Source organism: Phalangium opilio, unplaced genomic scaffold, assembly GCF_054372755.1.
Source record: "Phalangium opilio isolate 3A_F unplaced genomic scaffold, DU_Popi_V2 ptg000105l_1, whole genome shotgun sequence".
In the NCBI taxonomy this organism is placed as follows: Eukaryota; Metazoa; Arthropoda; class Arachnida; order Opiliones; family Phalangiidae; genus Phalangium; species Phalangium opilio.
The window spans coordinates 9,598,868-9,625,233 of record NW_028324207.1 but is presented as its reverse complement, the minus strand read 5'-3'; the positions used below and the strand labels follow the sequence as shown (position 1 = coordinate 9,625,233).

General features: G+C 39.1%; 1 protein-coding gene and 1 long non-coding RNA gene across 2 annotated transcripts in view; both read left to right on the top strand.

Annotated features, from left to right (window-relative positions):
• Positions 1 to 10: 10 nt before the first annotated feature.
• LOC149629883 (uncharacterized) lies at positions 11 to 19,308 on the top strand. Its single transcript, XR_016374379.1, has 3 exons — positions 11 to 1,020; positions 9,502 to 9,603; positions 9,704 to 19,308. It is a non-coding gene; the product is annotated as an uncharacterized LOC149629883 (long non-coding RNA).
• Positions 19,309 to 24,880: 5,572 nt separating this feature from the next.
• Positions 24,881 to 26,366, top strand: part of LOC149629880 (uncharacterized) — a 47,258-nt gene continuing 45,772 nt past the window's right edge. Inside the window, exon 1 of the mRNA XM_089851566.1 lies at positions 24,881 to 25,263. Coding sequence (XP_089707692.1) covers positions 25,028 to 25,263 — 236 coding nt within the window. The 5' untranslated portion in view covers positions 24,881 to 25,027. The remainder of the gene's footprint in view (positions 25,264 to 26,366) is intronic.

Genomic DNA, 26,366 nt, shown 5'->3' with positions numbered 1-26,366 from the left:
ATGGATTGAATAGTTGTGGAATTTTTGAAATTTTCTAAAAAGTTGTGAAATTTTTGAAATTTTCAAAAAGTTGTGAAATTTCTAAAATGGATTAAAAAGTTAGGGAATTTAAGTAATGGGCTTATAAGTCTGGGGAATTTTAGGAATGAACTGAAAAGGGGAGGGGAAAAAGGCCTTGTGTTTACGATATCGAAAATTGCCATGTTGAATTACCAGCGTTGCTTGTTACATAACAATTTAGTACCAACCTGAAGAGTTGCTTATGAAATTAATATTCTTTACAATATACTATTAAAATAGAAAATTAGCTTTTCAAATAAAAAGTTAAAGAAATATTCAGGTGATTTGAAAATGTTATGGCAACCCTGTTCTGGAGCCTGCGCAGTACACACACTTATATATATAAATATTACCGGTATTTGGTTATCATATCTTCAAGACAATTCCCTGTATCTTTGAAATGGATTACTCGAATCTATTTGGCTCCTATTGTAGGCACACTCCTGGGCTATTTAACCTCCTTGGTTTCAAAAAAAAAATGCTTGGATTGTGGGTCCTTCTAGAGCATGGACGGTTCAAAGTACAAAAATATTCGCGCCTTCTTTTCGTCGATATTTTATTTTTTTCAACGCGTGGCACGTTGGGGGATGGGTCACGCGGGTCCACCTTTTCTTCGGCCACCTGCAAACCGTGAGTAAAGCTTCCTTGTTTCGCTTTTCAAGACGTTGAAAAAGATGCCGCCACGGGACCCCAGTGAACGTTTTAACTATACGTGTCCACACCGGTTGGATTGTTCCCTTAGAGCCCCCCCCCCCTAGACTGACCTCCCAGGATTCGTTGCGACTTTAACAAGTATCGCCTTTGGAACCTGTTGTCCAGGAAATATTTCAGTTGCAGCTTTACATCGTGAAGCGAGGATATTATATTAGTGTCGTGCAGGTGTTGACTTGAAGTTTGAACAAGCAAAAACTTTTAAAATTGTAGACTTATCAACTGTCTTCAAGGATTTATCCCAATTGTGTAAGTTTGTTAATAAATTTGGCATATGCACAACAATAGGAATTTGGTAATTCGGACGTAACTCTGCCCCCAGCGCCATAATGGTATTTTATTTATTTTTTTACCTCCTGGTATGTTTTTTAGCACTGACGTTGCATGACGCAGTACTGTCTAGTCCCTATTATAAGAATATAAGTAAAGCATTGAAAATATTGGCTTAAAGATTGACCCCATCTTTACTGGATACAGAAATTAATATCTCATAACTGTGCAGCGATCCAATGTTAGTAACCTGAGCTGTCAATGCAATTATCATTGCGGTTTGATTATGGGAAATTACATAAATAACATGGCTGTGGGTTTTCAGGTTATTCCTGTAAAATGTTGCATGTTATAGATATTTGCCGCTGAAGGGGGTTTTCGCAGGTCACCCAATGTTGCCATGACCTTGGTGAGTCAAGAAAAGGCAGAGATAAGGCTAGAACTTCAGTTTGAATCCTTACTTGACCATCTTGACTCACAGAGTGTCTGACAACACTGCACTGAAGTTTAAGCTGAGAAAGGGGGGATTTTCTATAGCCCCTATAGTGAAAACTATAGTTTAATTATTGGTTTCATGGCAAAATTGTACTTAAGAAATACTTTTCAATTAAATTTAAGTTGGGTTTTTTCTTTTTATTGAAAAAGTTTTATAAACCAGTTTTCTTATATTTGTTAGTTTAGTATTTAACTCCATGACGTCACAGCTCTTTCTAAATGCTCGTCAACCCAAGGGCCAACCAGGAACCCAAACACTATTATTCTTACTTTGTACATTTTGTGGGGTAAAAATTTAATATTTAACCGACCTTCTGAAGTTTTTATATTGGTGCAGTCACTTTTACCAAATCTTTATGAGCAGTAAAAAGGTTCTTTACATCTTGTTTTCATCTAAACATGATCTAAACATTCCATGGCTGGTTTTCTTTTCACACCTTCTCTGTCCATGATGTTTTATGGTTGAGGGAGGGTGGGGACCATAGAGGGTGTTGGTTTCGTCCCACCTAATCTTGAAACATGAATCGTTGTACTATAGCTGCGGCGGGTCATGTCATGAGCTAAACACTATTATCAAATTTTATCAACCACTTTCTTCAATAATTTAATGGTTAATTTTTAAAATGGTCTCCACCCTACTCATTAACGAGAAACAAAATTGTTTGAGGACCATTTCAGGCTGCTACACGAGGGGCAATTCACTACTGAAACAATGTTTCGTACGCCATGGCGTTAAAGACTATAACATAATCTTATGCCAGGAGGATTCACTAGAACTAAAATTGCGATGGCAACTGTTGCAGAATAATACACGATGTTTAAGATTAGGGGCTTTTCTCTGTTTCCATCTAGACCTAGTTGAATGTTGACATGACTATAATTAAATCCAGGGATATGTACAACTAATTCCTTTGTTCCCCAGTTTTTGGTGTTAATTTGTCAGCGCAAAAATGTAGTGTGACCCGGGGCCATCTTGTTTACATTGCTTTTGATTCGATTACTCTGGTTTACTTGACGAATATTTGTTTGAAAACGATTAATTGTTTTTCTAAATACACCTAGCAGTACTAGTTTTTTTTTTTCAAAACGAGTACTTGAAAATACGATTACTCGGTTTTAGCAGACGAATATTCGTTTTGTAAATACACATATCAGTCTAAAATATTGTAGTTTTCGCAAAGAATGGAATTTTCCTTTCTCTACCGGTTCCCACGCTAAGACTAATTTGTGAGCGGAAAAACCCAACATTGAAAAACCGCTTGATAATTGTCATGTGACCATAGTAACTCCCATTTTCAATCGAGAAGCCTTTTTTTCGAATTTAACCCTTTGGAAAACATTACTCGGTTTAGGGAACTGTATTCGTATTTTAATCGGTTATTCGAATTTCTTTTCGAATAATTATTTTGTAATTCGAATACTTATTTTTCTCGAAATATCAAATTCGATTCGTTGAACAAAATACTCGATTCGAATTAAACGAATACTATTCGGAAATTTGAGTACTCGCTCAACCCTAGCCATAAAGCTTTATTGCTGTTTTAAAAATAACTCAAGATCTTAGTTTGTTAGAATTTTGGTAACCAAATCTAGTTTCATGTATAAATTCTTCAGTTAATAACAAAAGTGGGCTGCCCCTCGGTTGTTACAGAGAAATAAATATATTTTTGAGTGATGCTACTCTTTGCCCGGCTGGTGTCTCTTTTTGTGCCGTTGGTTCTATTGAAGGACGACTTTTCCGTCTCCTTGATCGTAAAATATTACAAAAAGAAATTCTTTAGATTATACAACCAAAATATATTGTACAACAGCGTTTTTATTACGACACAAATTTTTAAGTTTATACCGAAATAGGAAAAAATATGTTGCATGTATTATTTTACAATGTTCCGTACTTAGCGTCATCGAGGTACGGTCTTCTTTAAAACAAATAGCTTTGCTTTTCTGTTTTAATCGCATCAACTTGGAATTTTATAGTATTAAGTTTTAAAACAAGTTGGGTAAGCAAGAAAGAAATCCGGATATTGCGAACACGTTTGCTCCGACTATCCAACTGCGAACACGTTTGCTCCGACTATCCAACTGCGAACGCGGTGACTGACACACAGACAGACGCGTGCAGTATAATACCTCTCCGTGACGTCATCGTCACTCGGAGGGGTAAAAATACCGTTTTGAGTTGTTAATTAAGTATTAAACTGATACCATTCATTTTCAAATTACCAACCCCAGTAATAACTATCCTCATTCCCAGTATTAATACTGCTACATCTCTAGCCTTTAAGATAGCTTCCATTTTTGTGTTTCTCCACACAGTGCTATTCATCAGGTTCCGACGAAACCAGTTAATCGCCGAATCCCGACTTGTTATTAGTATACAGAAATTCAGATTCTTATTTTAATGGGTTCTTTGGCAAATGGGTTTCCCCCGAGTTACTATACCAAAAACGTAGGCTGTAATCTATTGTAAAGCCTGACAAGGTCACGCGGTGGCGTAGCTTCTTCCATTCCTCGGGTATGCCTACGAAAAAATGTCCTCTAATCCTATCGTTGAAGACGTTTACATCTCGAAACTCAAGGAACTTCACAATACGTGCGGTAGATAAATTCCACCCCATAAAAGTGGTTCCACAAGGTAAAAATACAATTACAAGGGACGAATCCGGTTTTACTTCATAGACAAGCTCTGAAAGTTGTCACTAGAGCTTTGTTCACACTTGCACGGGAGTCGGTTATCAACTCTATTGCCCTACTAGTTTTTAAAAGCTTTACTGCTACTTCGAAGCGATTTCAACACCTCAAAACGCTTCTGTTAGTGCTGTCTGCTTATCTTTTCGTTGGTGTTGTCTGCTAAGACCGGAGAAAATACCATTAATACTAATCTTATCCCATGTGAAATACCCCTGAAAACTAGACACTAGCTTCCAAAGCCGCTTTAAGTTGGTTAGCGAAGCAACTTCAAGTAACCGCGTTTGTAATTAGCCTCTCGAGTATCAGTTTTGTTCACACTAAATTTTGGAACCGTTTTGAATCACTTCGAACCGGTTTCTCATGTAAGTGTGAACGTGGCTTTAGAGCTTGCAGAGATACCGCATTGAGCTCGTTCGACATAAATGAATATTTTCTAAAACTAAACCACAATCGAAATTCGATTTTTTTCTAAATGACTCTCCCCAGCGGTGAAGAATGAAACTAATGTACTTGGCTCTGTGAAAGCGCATGTCGTCTAATATCCACCATCAAAAAATAGGTCTTAATTTAAACCAAGACACAGAAAAAACATTTCTGACGCTAGATGACGCTGAGAAAAACATGCAGCGTGAAATGCCTCTTGTAGTGAAAAAAATATATTCAACAAATAATAAATAGATCCTCACCTAAGGCTCCACCAACTTATAAACACTCGAGATGAAAACTGTCACACAGTCCCCCGGGCAGTAACTTAGCAAGTTCGTCCCTTGAATTACAATATTACCTTGTGATAATTTTGATACTTGCCGGTTGAAAAAACGCAAAAATGTCGAAAGTGCGTGCCTCTCAGAAAGACGGAGTATGAATTGCGCGGTTGTGCTCTTTGCGTGTGACATGAGGATCAAATAAAAACGGGCCATAAATTACTTGACGTCGTCAATGTCACTTTGGTCGAATTCGTTCAACCTTCTTCCGCCAAAAACCATCAAGAATACTGGACTGGATTTTCTATTACCAAGGTGTACCGAAGTCGAGCCTCCTCCAACGCGTTCGCATTACAAGCCACATTACACTTATATCGATATCTACCATCTTAGTTAACTAGAGTCAATTAATAACAAGCATATCTTCTACTTCTCACGCTTATTAAAGCTTGACTGAAAGCTGCAAATATTCATTTAAATCTAGGACTCAAAACCTTTTTGGGTTCTGAAGTTTTATCACAAGAAATTACAGTTACTCGACGCTTCGTGCAATTCGCTCTATAGAGTGAAATAAAACAGGGAGATATTTTACAGGGGGAGTTACGTGGTGAGACTAAATATGCCTAGCTCCTTGCTTCTAAAACTGTATAGACCATTACATTATTGACATGGCTGAAGTGGAACTTTATAGGGGCATAGGGTTGCGACGAAAAGCACCGGTAGAAGCAGTGAGAGTTGGCTCGCCTCCCGCATGCAATGAACGGTGTCTCCATCTGTCGTTGCTTCTTGGCGAGTCGGAAAAGATCCCTCCGTTTCTGCGTGTTGGTTTCTCTACAAGTTAAATAATTGCTGAGAAAGAATCGCATAGGGGCAGGACCGCCATCGGAAGTTATTTCCGTCGCGTTGAGTTCCTACACCAGACGGAGCCCGTGTTAACTATACACGCGGGAGGCTAGGCAACTCTGACTGCCTTTTGCTGTGCTTCTTTACGCATAGAAATAACCCAGGAATGAGTCCCCGCCCAAATGGTGTTTAGCCTCTCTTATGGCATTAATGGAATGATCCTTACTGGTTACTATAGAGAAATGACAGTACTACGTATGCAAACGTCATACCCGTCTATCTCTTAGCTCAGTGTCATCCCCCTACTGGTCGCGTACCGTATCCCCTCTTACAAGAGCGCGTCCAGAGGGAGGGATACAGAGTCTACACCTCCTCTCTACCGCCACTAGGCTATGGTTTATGGGCCTACGTTTTTGCGAACTGTTCTGATCATAAGAGTTGATTAGTCGTATAGGCTTAGTTTTCACAACAGGGGCTATGTGCCATTCTCCATTGCTGCCAGAGCGATGATATTTTGAATCATTACTTGACAAACCTGATCTGATAACACTACAGTGAAGCTAAGGCTGAGAGAAGGAGCAGGAAATGTTTCTAGTCCCTAAAGTAGACTCCCCTCAATTGAGTCTCCCTGGGGGAAACTGCGAACGGGTCTTTTTCAGTGTTAAAGCTCGTTTACGCTGACAAGATATTGATTGTAAAAGCAGGCACTCGTCTTACTTTTAATGAGTATTCCTGCACGCTCTATAGCTTTCAATTTTTGTAGCCTAGGGGGCTTCAGATACAGCTGCGTGTAGCTTAGGCACAGAGAGAGAACCTTTTAATAGCTGTAACATCGTTTAGCGGCGAATTTACAGCTTTTTACAAAAGATCTTTCCAGCTCGTAAAAAATGTGTTTCTCTTTTGACTTCGAGTAGGTGCGCCAGATATTTCTCTTTCTCTCGCTCTCTCGCTCTCTTGAGAAGAAGATCGCTTTTGTTCCATCTTTTCTTGGAGTTACGCTACGTTTTAGCAGAAGTAAGATGAGACTAGAAGTATTGAGGTAACCAAATTCTTCACTTGGCGAAAGTGAATATTCTTGATAAGACACCAACGGTTGGCCCTCTGGTAGAGGTTTCTCAATTTTCCCTCCAAAACGTGAGACGCTCTCGGGTGGTGGTAGACGGGGGCCGAACTAGATTCAAGCAGCACCCGCTTCGTCCGTGTACACCCCCGGCTTTAGCTTGAGGGGAACGGGGGTCGGAAATGTTTTTGGAACTAGACCAATTTCTCTCTCTCTCTAGTTTTAGCGCGTGGGAAGCGGCATAAAATCCTCTCAAATTTGTTCACTAGTACCAGGATCTATTACCAATGCTAGAGCTCTTTACTTCTAGTGCCTTATCCTACTTCTGGTTTTAGTAACATTTTTCTTCTCATTTTGAATCTTCGAAAATGTGGAAAGTTTAGGTGCAATAAGGAAACGATGTACCGTATATGTCGTTAGAGTAGACTTTGACAAATTGATCGTATACCTTTTGAAATAAACTGGTATTTTGACCATTGTTTAAAGTTTCTATATAAGTTTGTATTATTAACTAAAATTAGGCCTATCTATACACTTGATCCTTATGCCAAATGTAAAACATTCCCTGGTCTTAAGGGTGCATTGAAACTGTTCTTGGCCTTTGGGGAGCTGCTAGAGAGGTGTGGCTTAAAATGGCTCCTCCCCTTTCCACTAAAATGGCGGAAAACTTCACAGAGTGAAAGGCTAGTGTGGGATGGCTCCTGATTGGCTAAGTGAGGGTCTGACGCTTAGTAGGGGAGATTTTCGCCCCCTTTGCCCACTCGTTATAGTGTTCTTCAAGATTAAGCGAAATTTCTTTTACTTTTTCATAAGTTTATAAGATATGTTCCTAAAGACACTACCTTTATTTCGTAATGCTAGAGACTTACAGCTTGAGCTAGTTCGAGAACGACGGAAGCGAGAATTGAAGTCCTACACTCGGTGGTTAATTTTGCAGTCCATCTTCCTATTTACTCTGTACTAAGCCTTTGACAGTGCCTCACCAGAATTCTGACGTTTCACCTACGTCACTTCATGACAAGCTCTCAGTAGCCAGTTACAAACTTATGGATCATATCTTATGAACTTATGCTAATGTTTTGAAGCATTTTGAAAAATTAGAGCACAGAATTAGAACTACACCCATAAGAGTACTGTTAAACTAGTGTTACCCCTTCATATTTTACATATAAATCACATGGCATGACCCCTACGTGGCATTTCACTTATGATATATTTATAAATATTTAAATATTTTAAATAGAGAAATCATTGATTTTCATTGGTTCTTTTGAACCACGTGCAGTCACTCTCTCACTCTCGTTGTGGGTTAGGAAGTATCAATAATGATTTACAAGGCGACGTCGGATGTCCCCATTTTTCCAAAGAACAATCCCGGACAAAAGAATCTAACGCGGCAACAACGGAAGAGCTCGAAATGTCCGGTCATACCAAAAAAAGCCATACGTCCATAAGTAAATTAATTCACAACTAAGTTTAAAACATTTCGTTGGCCGTGAATATCAAAATCCTACCAGGAAAGCATAAGGCTAACACAGTGACGTCACCGTCACTCAGAGAGGTAAAAAGTAACCGTGCACATTATGTTTCATTCAAACACAGACTTTTCTGTTTTGGTCATCTTTATAATTTCTTATGCCTGTCTATTTCTTATGTCTACCATGTTGAGTTAAACCGTTAATATTGTGACGTCAGAATTACAATTCCCAGTTAAGATTAAGATTCTAGTTAAGTTTTCCCCACAATCGGGAGAGGTCAAAGGGGTGTTACTTAAGATGGCTCCACCAACCAAAATGGCGATGAACTTTACAAAGTAAAATGCGGGCTTCTGACGTATAGTGGAGGCATTTTTCACCCCTTAAACCCTTTGCGCACTCTTTCATTGTAGCAAATCTTTAACTGATCCAAAATTTTGAACTTTGAGGAGGTTAAGTTTACTTATGACAGTAATGATATATATATATATATATATAAGAAACGGTCAGCTCGTGCAATGGCAACACAATCTTATCTGGTGTAACCTCTGTTTTTAAAAGGCGCGAATGGCGACGAAGAGTCGTGAATGAATGGACTTGGGGACTATGTCCTTCGTGTCGCGCTTTATATGTATGACTCCTGTAAGCGTTTTGTATCTCCCCCGCCCCTGAAATGGCTTCTTTCCTAAACTACATACAAGGGAAAGTCTCATCAGAATGTTTTCTAAAACATTTTGGAGCTACACTTATTGGATGATTTTGCGTTAACTTGCAATGGTGGCTGGAACGTTACATCAGGGATAGATTTTATTTTAGAAGTAGGAATAGAGAACGGTTAGTATTTACTTCAGTTATTCCGACTCATAGCCCCCCAGTATAGAGCCCCTCCCTCCAACACGTAACGAAAAGTTTAAATTATCTTATTGGCTCACTTAAAGTACGTTTTGATGACGTTGCTTTCATACCCCTCCGTCCCGTGGAAGGCGGTCCGGGACTTTGACTCGCGCCCAGATTACTCTGTTCTCCATTTCTACTTCTAAAATTAAATCTCCCCTGGTTACATAAAGGTTATATCTCAGCCGATCTTAATTGATGAGTTTTAGGTGTAATTTAAATCGATGTTTTCAGTGATTTTATTTCGGATTTCATGTTTTGTTTAACCTGCTGGTCAAACCCACTATTTGTTTTTCAGCCATCATGAAAAATGGCGGACAATGTTTACAAAAGCAGTTATGTCTCTGAAACTACTTCGTTAATTGGATCGTTTCGGAACTGATTTTAATTTATTTTCAGGGTAATTTACACTAAATTGAATCAATATGTAACAACATATTCTGTATAACCTAACTGGATTTTGGTCACCATATTTCAATGATGGCTTTTTATAATTACAGAGAAAAACATTCTGTCTGTGCAACTGGTTTTCTGAAAATTTTGGGCATTGTATTTGTCGATTTCGCAATCAATTTGAACCCAAATTCATTGTGCTGTATAGAACTCGTTAAAATCATGATTTGTTTAAATCACCGCCATCTTTAAAAATGGTTGTTTAAATCACAAAAATCACTGCACACATTACTCAGAATTTATTTGGCATTCTTTGTATCCAGTTCTCAATTTATTTAACCAGTGAGTACCTATGAGAAGGAGCTTTAGATATAGACCAACTTCTTCGTCTGTCCCCCCGCCCTTCAAACAGGTGCCAACTAAGCTGTGGCTCGGTATCAGGGTTCAGCACATGCGCAATCGGCACAATAGAGAGAAAAAAATCAGAAGTTTGTTTACGTAATTTCGGCTTCTCGGCTCTGCGCCGAGGGAGGTGCGCGTGAGAGAGATTTCGGGCTCTGCCGTTATAGTTACTTTACCCCTTCCCTCTTTGATTCTCCTTCATTTACGTGCTCACTGAATTAGCCCACAACTTCTTGAAAATTCAGAGCCATTCAAATGGTTTTTTACCGCCATCTGTTAACATTAATTTACTAAAAATCATTATGCCTGATTCTGAAAATTAAGGACAATATTCCACTAGATTTCGTGAAAAATACTCCAAATTTTTATTAATTAAATATACCCTAATTTCATAAAATTCTCTGAATTTACATTTTTGACTCTGATCTAGGCATCATGATACACTTGCCCTTTAAAAGTATTATTCTCCCGTTTTCAGAAATGATGGTTCGAAAAATGTCACTGAGCGCGACACGAAATACGACCTCGTGATTTTGATCCCCGTTCCGCCTTCGCCTTCGCCAACTCCCACTGAAACTCTATTGAAAATACATTTTTATCGATATGTAGGTATTACCCCCCCCCTCGTTCAGCGCGATACAGCTAGCCAAAATATCGGTGTATAGCTAAGGCCTTTTATGAGTTTAATGGCCGTATACCAGACCCCAAAAACGTTCGTTTTTATTACATTTGGTGTGTCGTGATTAGGGTATTTTTGCCAAAATAACTAGCTAGCGCCATTAACATGAATCTCTTACAGTGCTTACACAAATATTGAAGTGAAGTTCGAGATACATGAGGTATGGTGGAGTAGAAACTTTAACCATAAGTTTATAAGATATGTTCCATAAGTATGACAAAACCTGTTCTTCGTAATGCTAGTATAGACTTAAGGCTCTTTCAGACGATCCAACTTTTTGACTCAGCTCGATGGGTCAAAAAGTTGTATCAACTTTGGCAACTTTTGAAGGGAAAAGTGAAATAAATCCTTGCTATTCACACCACTAAACTTTTACCGCCAAATGGAACTTTTTAAGCGCCACCTACCTTGGCACTTGCGAAATAAGCCGCGAAAAAGGCTTTTTTCTTGTAATTCATTTTGATTGGCTGGAGAAATGAACTTAAAAAGTTGAGTCAGCAAAAATTGGATCACTGATCCAATTTTTCCTAGCCAACTTTTTTGGTGACTCAACAAATCCAGCGTCTATTCACACCATCCAACTACTTGATTCAACTCGAGTTGACACATCAAGCTGAGTCAAAAAGTTGGATCGTCTGAAAGAGCCTTTACAGCTCTAGCTAGTTCGAGAACGACGGAAGCGAGAACTGCAGACTACACTCGGTTTTCCTGTCCATCTTCCTCTTTAGTCTGTATTACTAAGCCTTTGACCGCGCAGTACAGATCCACTCCTTACGCTACTGAGGTTCTTAAATTAAGAAAGAAAAACAAATTTTTACCACCAGCAATTCGAGGAGAGATTTTCTTAAATTTTATTTATATGTTCCATCTAAAAGTACACTAAAAGGAAGGCTTATGCGAAGGTATAGTGTCTCATATATTTTTCTACCAAGTTCAGGTGAGACAAACTATAGACCTCATGGGGGGCAGAAAAGTCCACTATAGAAAATATTCAATCATTGCTACTTAACGGTAGATCATGAACTTATGCTTTTTACTTATATGAGTTCGAAGTTCCATACTAAAAGTACACTAAAAGGAAGGCATACACGAAGGTAGTGTTTCATACATTTTTTACCAAGTTGAGGTGAGACAGACTATAGACTGCATGGGGCGACAGAAAACTCTGCTATAAAAATAGTTAAATCATAGCTACTTAATGGTAGATCATGAGTTTATGCTTTTACTAATATCAGAAAAACTCGTGACTAAAGGTGATCAAATTTTTATCGTAGTCGAAATTTAGGCAACTAGACAAGAATGCTTGAATGTATGCTAGTAGGGCCTATACGAAATTTGTAAAAATCTGTTTTAGATTATTTCAGTCGTTAAAAATTTAATTTTAATTTAAAATCAAATTGCACTCTGTGTCGTAAATGGGAGAATGTATTATATCATAAGTTCGTAAGGTATGTTCCATATGTTTGACTCTTGTTACTAAGAACTTGTCACGAAGTGACGTCGGTCATAGGTTCTCGCAGAGTGACGCCTGGTGAGGCGCTGCTGTCAAAGGCTTAGTAATGCAGACTAAATAGGGCTAGATGGAAGTCCTGCATGCAAAATTAACCACCGAGTGTAGGACTTCAATTGTCTCGCTTCCGTCGTTCTCGAACTAGCTCGAGCATAGCATTACGAAGTATAGGTAGTGTCATACTTTTGGAACATATCTTATTAGCCTTTGGTAGGACTGAAGTATGTTGTGGGTTCTATGATCAATTTCGATTCGAAAATGTAACTCCTATGGCATTTTACCTGAAGTGAGATGAGACTAGAAGTATTGAGCTAACCAAACTGTTCACTTGGCGAAAGTGAATATTCTTGATAAGACACCAACGGTTGGCCCTCTGGTAGCGGTTTCTCAATTTTCCCTCCAAAACGTGAGACGCTCTCGGGTGGTGGTAGACGGGGGCTGAACTAGATTCAAGCAGCACCCGCTTCGTCCGTGTACAAACCCGGCTTTAGCTTGAGGGGAACGGGGGTTGGAAATGTTTTGGAACTAGACCAATTTTATTTCTCTCCAGTGTAGGCGCGATGGAAGCGGCGAATAAAATCCTCAAATTTGTTCACTAGTGCCAGGATAGAGCCCTTTACTTCTAGTCTCATCTTACTTCTGATTTTACCAATGGTACACTTCCTTTAATTAAATTAGCATTGCGTTTAAATTTCTTGCTTAAATGACAGGGGTCAACCTTTTAAACACTCCAGTCTTTAATTGTAAATATCATAGAAAATTTTCGACTCAAATAGTCCTTTGTATATTCAACGGCGAAAAAAATGGTCTTTTCTATAATTATATAATAAAATTCCACCTTACAAACAAACAAAACCTTTTAGAAACCCGATAATCATATCTCTGTGGTATTCAATATTTACGTATTCTATGGTTTGATTTTAGGTATAGTGTAGACTAGACTAGTGGCACCCTAATTAATTCACCATAAGTTTAATACAGCTCAAAGTGTTTACTGCCATTACCGTATAGTCGCGTTATAAAAGCACCGGCGAAAGTTATATTTACGGAAACAATTAGTGCCAAATATGAAAGTGGCCCGCCTCTACCATCAAGCGGGGAATTCTGAAATACTGTTATTACAGTCTGGTCCGTTTATTCTCAGCTCCGGTCTCTTAGCACGGACGGCAGTAAGCGCCCGAGGACCAATTCAACACACACACGACACTACACCACACCACAAGCCAATTCATTCCGGCTATATGCTGCCAGGTTGGGCTCCCAAAACGGAGTATCGACGCCTGTCCCAAATCTATTGGCCTCCAGTAACACGTGCCCAATCCTTTACGGCATAGAGAATTATTTCATTACAGGAGTAGAAAGTCTCCTAAAACCCAAAAATATCAAACATGACCTTTTAAATTGTAAAATTGAAAATTTTAATTGTTTTCCAAGTAAATTTGAAGAGTTTTACATAACTTTTAAGGAAAAGGTTAGGGAACCTAACAGTATATCTTAAAATAACGGCCTTTTTCTAAATTTATAAAAAAAAACTAGCTGTTATTCCCGCGGCGTCGCTCCCGTGTAATAAGAACTTCCATCAAAATGATATAAAGAATAAGTAGATTTTACTGATTCGACTAATATTTTTGTAGGAGCGAAGGGACTCGGCGTTACCCGTCAGCCCTACGGACACGCATTTTTTGATTACTTTTCACTCGGACATTATTCCATGAAGAAGGCTTTATAAATCTCTGGCCGCCATTTAAAAAGATGGCCACAAATCGAACCCGAAAGACCATTCAGCCCGTCTATATAGGTTAAAGGAAACCAGTGTACGAAATATTTGCGAAATCGGTTGAAACGCGCGGACTTGGTTGCATAGAGAAGATTTTTTACATTTCTGGGCGGCATTTATTAAGATGGCGGCGGATTGGGGGAATCTTTCTTAGTACGCGCCTACTACTTACGAGTAACGTTCCTGCAAATTTTCAGCCTTCTAGGGGGCAAGCGGTTTGTGCTGGGCGTTGATTATCAGTCAGTCTGTCAGTCAGTCAGGACTTAGATAATTGATCTCTTATTACAAAATAATTGGCATTTAATTAATCTTCAAAACGAGGACTACTCCCCTGCCGCCATTGCTTTAGTGGTGTCTGCTAGCCCGAACCTCTTACCCCTACCTCTCTCAGCCTATGAGATTCAACCAATCTCGTAAATAGAACTCTTTTCTGAATGGCGGGAATCAAAATGACGTTTTACTTTTAATATTAGTACTCAAACCGTCTAGTTCTCAGTGCGAAAACAATATTGACACCATGCGCAAGGAATTTCATTACTCTTTACTTAAATTGAAGGAGACTAAACTGGTATGCTTTCTACTCCTTTTTAGCGATACAGTGTGTAGTAAAGGTAGCCTACATTGCATGGAGGAGATGTTTATCGGGTCAGTCAGCTATGGCGATCCTTGCGGCCAAAAAGTATAAGCAAGGCCTGACTCACCTTGTTCAATAGAAGCCTGCTTACTGTATGTATACACGTATTGACCTTTTTTGTTCAATTAGCTGACTCGGAAATATTGTAAAAGAAGTGTCGATAAGGTTCAGAGTGCATACTGGGGATAGGCGACGATGACAAAGGCTGTTTGCTCTGTTACGCGCGTCGCTCCGCATGGCCCAAACCTTGTCATCAAATCCCGAACCCAACACGCGTCCAACGTGTACATACTGCTAGACATTATTGATTTCTGATTTCATTTTATTAGCTATACCCTGTTTGTTATTGTTCCGAATGTGCTTCTGTTAGAGAAGGGATAGATTTAATTTTAGAAGTAGGAATGGAGAACAGATCTTGTAATGTGGGCGCACGTCAAAGTCCCGGACCCCCTTTCTTCCACGGGACGGAGAGGGGGTGGGTATGAAAGAAGAGGCGGGGGGTCATAGCGACAGAGGTAAAAAGGAATAACGTTACTATTTTTTCGCTGTCCCCATCAGCAACGTCATCAAAACGTAGTTTAAGTGAACCAGCCAATAAGATAATTTAAACTTTTCGTTACGTGTTGGAGGGAGGGGCTCTATACTGGGTGGTCTATGAGTCGGACTGAAGTAAATACTAACCGTTCTCTATTCCTACTTCTAAAATTAAATCTATCCCTGGTTGAAGTTACACTACGTTAACTAAATATTCTCTGTTTGAAGTAGTAACCGAGTATAGGGCCTAGTCAACTCTCGGTTGTCGTTCTCGAACTAGCTCGAGCTGTAAGTCTCTAGCATTACGAAGTATATACTTATGGAACGTACCTTATGATGACACTATTTCCCCGTCATTCTTTATTAATTCAAAGTTGAGACTGGTGCAGCCACGCAGTTGGTTCCAGCACGCGGAAGTTGTATCTACATATTTTCTTAATCCCGGATGAAAGTTTGATGCGTGATGAGTGAACATATTATAGGTATAATAATTATTGGCGACGGTCCACGGAGGGCAGACGACGCTTCAATATCCTGTACACGATACTCCCTAGGCTAACTCGTCTTCATTTTATTATAGACGACCTCTTCCTACACTTTTATTAGCTGGTAAAACGCCCTTTACTAAAACCAAGGTGGCTAGAGAATAAAAGCAATAGGAGTAGAAGATCATGGACGAACCAATACTGAAGGACCAATGGCAGAGGGAGAAAGTTGAAAAAAGACTCTTTCAGACGATCCAACTTTTTGACTCGGCTTGATGGGTCAACTCGAGTTGAATCAACTAGTTGGATGGTGTGAATAGACGCTCGTTGAGTTGAGTCACCAAAAAAGTTGGCTAGGAAAAATTGGATCAGTGATCCAATTTATGCTGACTCAACCTTTTAAGTTCATTTCTCCAGCCAATGAAAATGAATTACAAAAAAAGCCTTTTTCGCGGGTTATTTCGTAAGTGCCAAGGTAGGTGGCGCTTAAAAAGTTCCATTTGGTGGTAAAAGTTTAGTCGTGTGAATAGGAAAGATTTATTTCACTTTTCCCTTCAAAAGTTGGGCAAGTTGTTACAACTTTTTGACCCATCGAGCTGAGTCAAAAAGTTGGATCGTCTGAAAGAGCCTAATTCGCCTTCTAGCGGTAGATAGTATCAAACCGGATAGTGGGGGAATCAACGTTCTAAAGAGGGAAGCAGCTAACGTTTTACTTTGTCTAGATGCGCTAGCTTTTTCCGAGATTTGACTCAGTATTTTTCATAGCCCCCGCCCTCCATTTTGGGGGCTGAAAAGGGGAAGTAAGCTTAACATTAGTTGTTTAGTCGCTTAGTATGGGGCTCTATGGGCTAGCTACCATCGGTCCTTCAGTATTGGTTCGTCCATGAGAAGATTAAGCTTTTGCCAAAACGATATGGCTTCCAGGGTTAGGAAACTACAGTAACGCTCAGTTGTTTTTTGGAAGGCTGAGAATAAGGATTTTTTTGTTTAAACTGGACACGTGGCCAGTAGAGCCCAAGCACTTTTAATTAAAAAACTGAATATTGGTCATTTAAATGGTTAACGTTCCAACCTTTTTAATTAAGTGGTCACATGCTCAGTAAACCTCAAAAATTTTATTTTAAAACTGGCCCAGATAAAATTTAAAGTAGACATTTGTCCAGGGCTACCGCCTTATTTCTCAGCATGGTTTCTGGTGATTGGCTTATTCGCTACGCATCTCATTGGTCGGAATATGTCGTCTGCTTAAAGAATGAAATGATTTTAGACCCAACCAATACCAAAAGATAAAAGCTATAAAGTAAATAAACTACAAGATAACGAGGAAATTTTTTTCATTTCAATCTGTCTGATTCTCTATACCAAATAATTATTGCAATATAAACTTGCGAAAATATGATTGCATAGTTAAATGAAAGCTGCAAGAGGTATAAGCAGACGACTAAACAGGCGGAGCGAATCACCCGGTCACGTGACAGGCGCGAGCTAGTACCCATAACTTCGGGTACATGTTAAATATTCCACTCCTCTTCTTGTTGTATTCTCTTTGATAGGACTTGGTCAAACGTATATCCCGTTTTGCTCATAAACTATGAAGTCGGGAAGTTTGGTGCGGTGCGGTGCGGTTTCGTTAGGCGTTCCCCGTTCGTCCCTCGCGCTTATTCTGTGTGACTTGTCTAGAACATCTTCCTCACTTGGACTAAATAATTCAAGAAGTACATACTCTAACTTTATTGCAGACGAGCAGCGACGACACCCTGCGTGGCCCGCAAGGACTTTGTTAGCTTTCTATACTTTGTAATGTTAAAGATTTACTGAGAGATAAGAGCTAGTTCGAGAACGACGCGAGAATTGACTACACACGGTTTTGCAGTCCATCTTCCTATTAGTCTGCAGTACTAAGCCTTTGACAGCGCCTCACCAGACGTTGCTTTACCACGAATCAATGACCTACCTCACTCACTTCATGACAAGCTCCAGTTTCTAAGTTACCAGTGACAAACTTATGACCATATCTTATGAGCTTACGGCTATATCAACCAAGAAGTGATATCTAGTTAATTAGGGAGAAGGTTTAAGATACCTAAGTATTCGCGCGCCATAGTCCCAGTCCCCTTTCAAAATAAAAAGGGGGGACGTAAATGGAGGCCGGGCTATTTCGCCTCTCCTCATTCGGAAAATACGTAGTTTTCGTCATTCGCGTTGCGCTGACGTGAGTTTTAAAGAACCAATGAGATGCTGGCTGGTTGTAATTTAGAGGCGGCGGGGATTAAGTCCGTCCGGATGGGCTACGTTTGTTTGGACTGCAGATAAAGAGCTAGAAATGTGGAGGCGAATTTATACCTTCTCCCTAATAAACCAGATATCACTTCTTGTATTAACGTTATGTTTAAAGAGAACCTCCATTCTTTTAGTTATTCCAAGGGATCGTGCGTGACTCTGTTAGCCTATTACTGGCAACTCTAACTGTGAGTCGAACACGTGGGCGCAGGAAGAGCGAGGAGCGTCTCTTGGTCAGTGTAAAGAGTGGTGCTCGGAGTAACCCCCTCTAGTTTCATTAAAATACTTTTATGGTGGGCTTCCGGACGAGCCTGATTACTCTCGTAAATTATCACTCACCCTTAATACTCACTCCACTGTTTGACGTCCCCTATTTGCCTCATACCGCAGCTAGTTCAGGGCGGAAACAGCTCGCCCCGGCCGGTGGTGAATCTTCCCAACCTTTACAAACCGCTCAGAGTTATTCCTATCTACCTATGACTACGCAGGGTTTTTACTGAACCTGGAAAACCAGTTGAGAGGAAAGGACCACCATTGTTAAAAACCTTTCAAATAAGTAGTACCAAAAACGGATTTATGTAAGAAGAATGTTGAACGTAGCAAATTCCCTACCCATATTCGACTAATTTGTACATTTTGATGGGAGTGACTTATAATTTCAAAGCTCGCGCTCGCCATTATCGGCTTTATTCTCTTATGTTTTGGGCTTTAAAAGTAGATACTGCATAAGGCAAGTAAATAAAAACGATTACTTAAAATTGTACTACAATAGTAATTTTAGTGCAAAGAAATAAAAACCAGATACTTAAAGAAACATCAATTATATCCATTCTCAACATTGAAAATTAATTCCACTAAATCGGGAGTTATATCGCATTGTTGTCCACTTTGCTGTTTTACCACTGCCACTGGCACAATTTCGGAAAAAAAATATATTTAACCACAAAAATAGAGATAAGAATGACATTTTCGATCACTAGAAGTCGCTATGTGCAAAATTTGTGGGTGGAGTCAAAATATAAGCAGACGAAGTATGCGAGGATGGTAACAGAGGCTAAAGCTATGATCCGACGTTCTTAGTACGTAATCCGTTTTCGATAATATCAATTATATATATTTAATTATTTAAAAAAGAAAAATTAGTTGGATAGATAGCCCTGGTCTCGACTTGGAGAGGATTATTTTGGTTTCCCAACTTGTTAAATTATTTCCAAAATAATTTTTGTGAAATCTTCACCTTTTTTAACGAAACTTGTATTATTTTGTCCTACCTCTATAAATGGATTTAAAAAAATTATTAAATGACTCTGCCTTTAAGATTTTGTTTCGCGATGTTTAACGAAATCAAAAATAAGCGACATCTTATCAATATAATTATTATGACTAATTGCTCTACTAGCGCCTGTAAACACGATACCAGGAGTTCATAATAACCCACCTTCGGGGGGAAGTACGAAACTTGCCATAGAGCTAATGTTAAAAATCGCGAACAACAAGATTTTGTCGTTGCGCATATAAAGGACTAGCCTGTTGATGGACATACAACTTTACAGTAGATTGTATCTATACTCCTTGGTTTTCGTTCCAAAACTTGGCAGGGATCTCCGTCGTTAAGAAAAATGGCGAGTATGTGGACGTAGAAACACTATGGAATTCTTATATTAAAGATTCTGGGAATCAATTTGTCCATACCATTTTAATTTAACCACGGAATTATCACACATATCACAAGAAAACAATAATGACTATCGTTTAAATGTTTTGTAGAAAACTAGAAACCATTGCAAAGCCAACTTCTTAGCCAAGGCTTAATGTACACCGCGGCTGACCGCGCCGACAGACGTGAGACGGCGACTCGCGAGCCATTTTCGCTCCCTAAATCACAAGATAAAAATAGTGCTAACCCGGAATATGGCAAATTAATGCGCGTGGGCGCTAATCATTGGGGTAACTATTTCTTTGGGAGTTAAGCGGTGTATAAATCCGCTGAGCTTTACGGCGAAACTTTGTTGTTACGGGCTTTTTAACCAGTTTCGTACTTCCCCCCCCGAAGGGGGGTTATTATGAACTCCTGACGATACACATTTTCCCTGCATATCACCAACGTGTTATGAGACTAATCTTGAGCTGGTGGTCACCTAAAATTAATATATCCACTCTGTCTCTTTCAAATCAAAGTGTATGATCTGATGACTGACAAAGGGATGGTGAAACGTCTTAATATCACTTGAGATATCATTTCACTTCCGTTGTATTTATCTGTGAAATTATTTGAAATATTTTTATTATCACTCGAGATAGTAATAATTATAGCTGTGTAAATATATCCGTTTTGCTTGATCCACGTTCTTTATAACCTTATCGTGACTTTGTTCTAGAAAGAAAAGTCAACTGAAGGTCAAGTTTTATGGGACTGGAAACCGGGAAGGGTTCCTAGTCTATGTAGACACTACATGATCTTTGGGTACAGCAGTATGAAACAAGTTGGGAAAACCAAAATATTACCTCTCCGAGTCAAGAGGTCTACTACTACAAACTTATTTATCTAGATATGGAATTATTTCTCTTTTTTGAAGTAAAAATTTACGAAATATTGAAACAGTATTCCAAGCATAGCGAATAATACAGTAAAGCAGACAACATTTTACATCCAATAAGGATAAATCTTGGACACATGGAAATCAGTCAATGGGGAAAAGAACAGGAAATGAAGTCTACGCTTCAGCTGTTTACCGTATATTCTGATAGCTACATTCACAACTGGTTTGCAGTGTAAACACTATCGTCTCGTCTCACCTCAACAATATTCTTAGTTTGCCAACATGAATGTTAATGTTAAATAACACCAAAGCTAAATTGTAGCTAGACGCACTAATAATCAATGCGCACCATAAAGAGAAAAAAGTCTGTAGCTACTACCCGTTTACCATTAGCCCTTTTGCCATTCTAATTGCCACCATGATCTTTTCTTCTATTATAAAATCTTAACCTGATTATTTAATAGTGTATTTAACTTTCGGCTCACTCTGAACCGTTGATGTCTCTTCATTTCAGACACGAAAATCAAAGCCACAAGTTTACTTCACCTCAGGCCTCAATTATTTACTCTTTGGTTCACTAAGCCTATTGCGGATGATACTTAATATACCCGCCGGAGTCTAGGTCTTAGTTTTCTTCATGAAATCACTAAACCAGGGATTATTCTATATACAGATGTAGTATAGCTTAAGTAATATATAAACAGCCATTTCAAATAACAACAATATTAAAAAAAATCTTTGGAATATCAAAATGAAACAGAGCTTTAAAGCTACAAAAGTACTAAATGCAACATAATTACGAAAAATACTTCCACATATTCACTTTATATTATGGAAAAGGGAATATTAAGGTTCTGTATGATCAACACAAGGCTAACTGCTAACGCGACGCACTAGTGTAACAATGGACGGACACACACAGACAAAAACATAGACTGCTTTTTAACTCTTTCCGTATTAATTTTGAGTTGAGAAACAAGATTATCATTAATATTAAAATAAATATAATTATTTTTAATTATTTTAATCTTCAATAATTAACATTAATAATAGTTAAATCGTTTAAAATAAAGTTATACCTATTATCATCTCAAACTTTGCTAATATTGACGTTTAAAGTGAAGGGTACCCCTCTTGCCCGCTTTCTTCAAATTTTGGGGTATATATACGATTCGTTTCCATTATAATAGTAAGGAAAAAGCGCAATTGCGAAAACCTTTGGTGGCGATCCCACCTTAGGGAGGCTAGAAGTTTCTCGTAACCCTAGCTGATCGCCGCGTATATCCTAAAACCAAACGATGATAATGGAGTAGAAGCTAATGAGACAGATTGGTGTCTATGTGGAATAGACGGAAGACCAGTAGATGGTGGTGTTAGAAGCCAGAATGTACAGACTGGTGTCCAAGTGGGATGGACAAAGACCAGAAGATGGTGGTGATTAGAAGCCAGTATGTACAGACTGGTGTCCATGTGGGATGGACGAAGATCAAAAGATGGTGGTGATTAGAAGCCAGTAAGTACAGACTGGTGTCCGTGTGGGATGGACAAAGACCAGAAGATGGTGGTGTGAGAGCTCAAGTAGAGGAGCCATTTCCGTGACTGTGAAAGCAGTTCGGAAATGGCGAACACGTTTGCTCCGATTTGTAAACTGCGAACGCGGTCACGTGGGGTCTGACAGACAGACACACAGACAGACACACAGACACGTTCAGTGTAAAACCTCTCCGTGACGTCATCGTCACTCGGAGAGGTAAAAACACTACGATGTTTTTGGTGTCAGTGCAGTTAAGGGGGCTCTTAGCCACATCGCAGTGTATGATGAAGCTCTTAGTTCGACCCGAGACGTAACAGTTGTAGTAGTAGTTGTAGTGGTAGTAGTGACTGTGGCAGGAGTTTTCGCGTTATTTCCCTGTTCATTAAGTAAAACGAAAATCAATATCAATATATAAATCAAAGTCCCGACTGACTGACTGATAATCAACGCCCAGTACAAACCGCTTGCCCTAGAAGGCTGAAAATTTGCAGGAACGTTACTCGTAAGTAGTAGGTGCGTACTAAGAAAGATTTTTCCAATCCGCCGCCATCTTAATAAATGGCGCTCAAAAATGTAAAAAAATCTTCTCTATGCAATAAAGTCCGCGCGTTTCAATCCATTTCGCAAATATTTTGTACACTGGTTTCCTTTAACCTATAGACGGGCTGAATGCGGTCTTTCGGGTTCGATTTGTTGCCATCTTTTTAAATGGCGGACAAAAACTCAAAATCTCTTCTTTATGGAATAATGTCCGCATGAAAAGTAATAAAACAAATGCATCCCTAGGGGCTGACGGGCAACGCCGAGTGTCTTCGCTGCTCCTAGGGTGCTACAAAAATATTAGTCGAATCGGTAAAATCTACCCATTCTGTATATCATTTTGATGGAAGTTCTTAGTACACGCGAGCAACGCCAAGGGGAACAGCTAGTATTTATATATATAAGGCAATTTCGATGCCTTTAGTAGTTATGCAGTTTTAAAGCTCTGTTTCATTTCCTTATTCCAAGAACATCTTTTGATAATAATATTTGAAATGGGTGTTTACATATTAAGCTATACAACTGTTTTAGATTTTTTTTGTGGCTACAAGCTCGAAAGAACGGTAAAGCTAAGTTTCAATATTTTCATGAGGAGTTATGATGTGTTTGTAGTGGACTGAAAAGTAAACACTTGAGGCCCGAAATGAGATGAATTTAAATGTTTTTGTTTTCGTGTCGGTTACCATAGAGGATATACAGTGGAGGAGTAGACAGTTTTTGTGTTCAGCCTTACCAATTTAGGTATCATTATGCCGGTGTTAGAGTCAACAGAGTGGGTACATCCCATGGTCGTCGTCGAGAAACAAGAAGAAAGACAGGACGAGAACGACGAACCACGACTACGAATTCGCCTGGACACACGAAACTTGAATCGAGCTGTTAAACGAGAGCCATATCCCACACCAACAGCACAAGAAAACTTTTCCAAGTTGCATGGAGCTGAAGTCTTCACTTTCATCGACGGCCAAAGCGCATTCTGGCGGGTGGAACTAGATGAAGATAGTTCAAGACTTAGCACATTTGCAACCCCATTTGGACGGTTCCGGAGGTGTGCCTTGGGGATATGTACTTCTTCATCAGTCTTTCATCGGATCATCCACGATATATAACCGCCGTCAAGTTTCCCATACACGCACATATCAACGGATGATTTCTTGGTTGCTACCCGAGCACACACGCACAACAGAGAGATAGTGGCAGTCCGTGAAAGAGCAAGACAAAACGGCTTGATATTCAGCGCAGAGAAAATGCAATTGGCATCGCGATAGAACACATACTTGGGTTTAACCGTCACGCCTAAGGGATTGGCCATAGCCCCATCAAAAATCACTGCCATACAAGCCATACCTTCACTGACAGAAAAAACCACGCCACAGAAGTTTTGGGGATGGCCAAATTTCTCAGACAACACTCTTCGGAAGAGGCACCGTTTCGCGCATTACTTGAAACGGCGTTGCATTCACTTGGGACTCCAATGCGGAAGGAATTTTCAATAAATTGAAACAAATCATCACGGCAGCTACAGTACTGGTGTTCTTCAACCCAAAATGTCCGATTACGATATCCTTGGACAGTAGTGGCATAGGCGTCGGCGCAGCCTTACTACTAGACCAAAGGCCAATCGAATAAGCCTCCACATCCTTCACGCAAACACAGCAAAACTACGCACAGATAGAAAGAGAATTGCTGGGAGTGGTACACGCCTGCGAAAGATTCCACTGTTACATCATAGGGACGACATTCACAGTGGAAACAGATTATCGCCCATTGGTCTGGATCATCCAAAAACTTTACCACCTGTTAGTTATATCGTCCAGAAGCTTGGCTTACAGGAGTGTGCAACACTTCCGACAGCTGGGACACGATTCTATTACTTATCTCAACGTGCAAGCCCCCTTGATCTTGCTGTCGCAACCGCAAATCTCATTGGCTATGCTCAAAGACATCATAAACTTACTTTGTTCAACGTTTTATCCAAAAACCTATTGCACATTTACGACTTGGTCAATTTTCACATTTCTGCGACACAATTCCTCTTCTTTATCTCAATCCCTAGCTGGGTTCAAAGTTAATATAAACCAAGTCAGGATGATCATAACTGCAATGTAATGTTTTCAAAACTTGGAGTCCCAGCAATGCCAGCTAGACAGATGTCCATTCGGTTAAAGCCATGTCCGAGAAGTCTTCGGTTAATTGTTATTACGCGTTCACGACTCCCTTCATGTTGTCTGTTACCTGCTGCGAATTTATCAGTTCTTATGTTTGTCAGCATAGACTTCGTATTCTTGACTTTGTTCTTATTGGCTTTGCTTTATCTTATCTAAATAGTCGCAGTACAAAGAGTCGTGTTATAGCCGGGCAAAATTCACTTCAGGCTAAGAACACAAAGTGGACGGACCTCTCGCTTCTCTTTTACGTTTCAAACAGAATGGATTACTGAATGATCCGTAACAATTCAATTTCAAACAGGCAATCGGAAAAACGAATATGTTTCGCGATCCCAAAGTGACCGAAAAATGTACGCCAATTACTCTGACGATCAACAACAACGATGGCCGAGTTATTCCTCCAGTTATACCACTGTAGCCCAACAGCAAAATGAAACTAGTCCTTTGTTACATAACGTGAGTCATCCAATTACTTCTTCGCCTTTAGGAATTCCCCCATGTGTTCAAAACTTATCCCCAACAACCCAAGAAGACTCCTACATCCCTCCAACAGCACCTTCTCTTCCATCACAGGATGTCTATCGGTGAGTCTAATTTCCTATTTTTTGTTGTTAATATTTATTTAAGGGTTTAAAACTGCTACCACTAAACGTATCTACGCATTAGTTTCAATTGATACATCAATAAATATTAGAGTCTAGATATCCTAGTGTTTTACGTGATTTTCTTAAGAAATTGCTCTCGCTTTCTTAGTGGTTAACGCCATATTTCGAATGAATTATTTTGGGGACATCTAGCGGTAAAACTAAAGAGTTTAAAACTTAAAAATTATTTTTAGTTTAACCACTTAGTAGTTTTATTAGATTTTGGTAATAAATTGATTCAAAGTATATTTGTTAAAATTGGTAAATTAACTAAGTCCAACCATATTTCGTGATTTTTTTTTGTTCAATATGTCTATGATAAGTTTGGCTTTAAAAGCATTTCCCCTGCTTGTGATCACTTCAATTAGGCCCTAAACCAAGTGATGGTAACTAGTATATGTAATATCTATTTTCTAGGCTCTATTAGATAAGTGGCAATAAGTCGCAAGATGACTTGGTCCAATTAGCTAGCTGAACTTATTTATTATTAAGTGACAAAACGAATACTGCATCAAAATTATTCAAATCCTTAAAATCACCTTTTGATAAAGTTTAAGTAAATTTAATCGAGATATTCAAATGGGTAACCTTCGCATTAATGTTCATGACGAACAATTGACGCATGAAAAAATCTACGAAGTACGATGACGATTTCAAGGAACGTATAATTTTTGTAACTGGGGGAATGACGCACTTGGGTTTTTAGGCCTATCACGTGATCTGTACCAAATGGTATAGGGAATGACTTGCAGAAATGAGTGAAGATTTTTTTAAAGCGACATCTATGAATTTAACTAATACGAAAGAGAGTAATGCATTAAAATGGGGTTGATCCAACTATAATTTGAGTTAGTTTGTTTATTTCAATGATTGTTGCAAAAAAAAAGTCCATTTCGACTTTCATTGAAAAATTTGTGACGTGAATACATAATGGGTTATTTCTCTTTGGAACAAATTGCACCTAATTTTCCCAAAATTTGAGTAGACAATACAAATTTACTTATGAAAAACTCCTGACCGCCAAAAATGTTTGTCTAACCTCA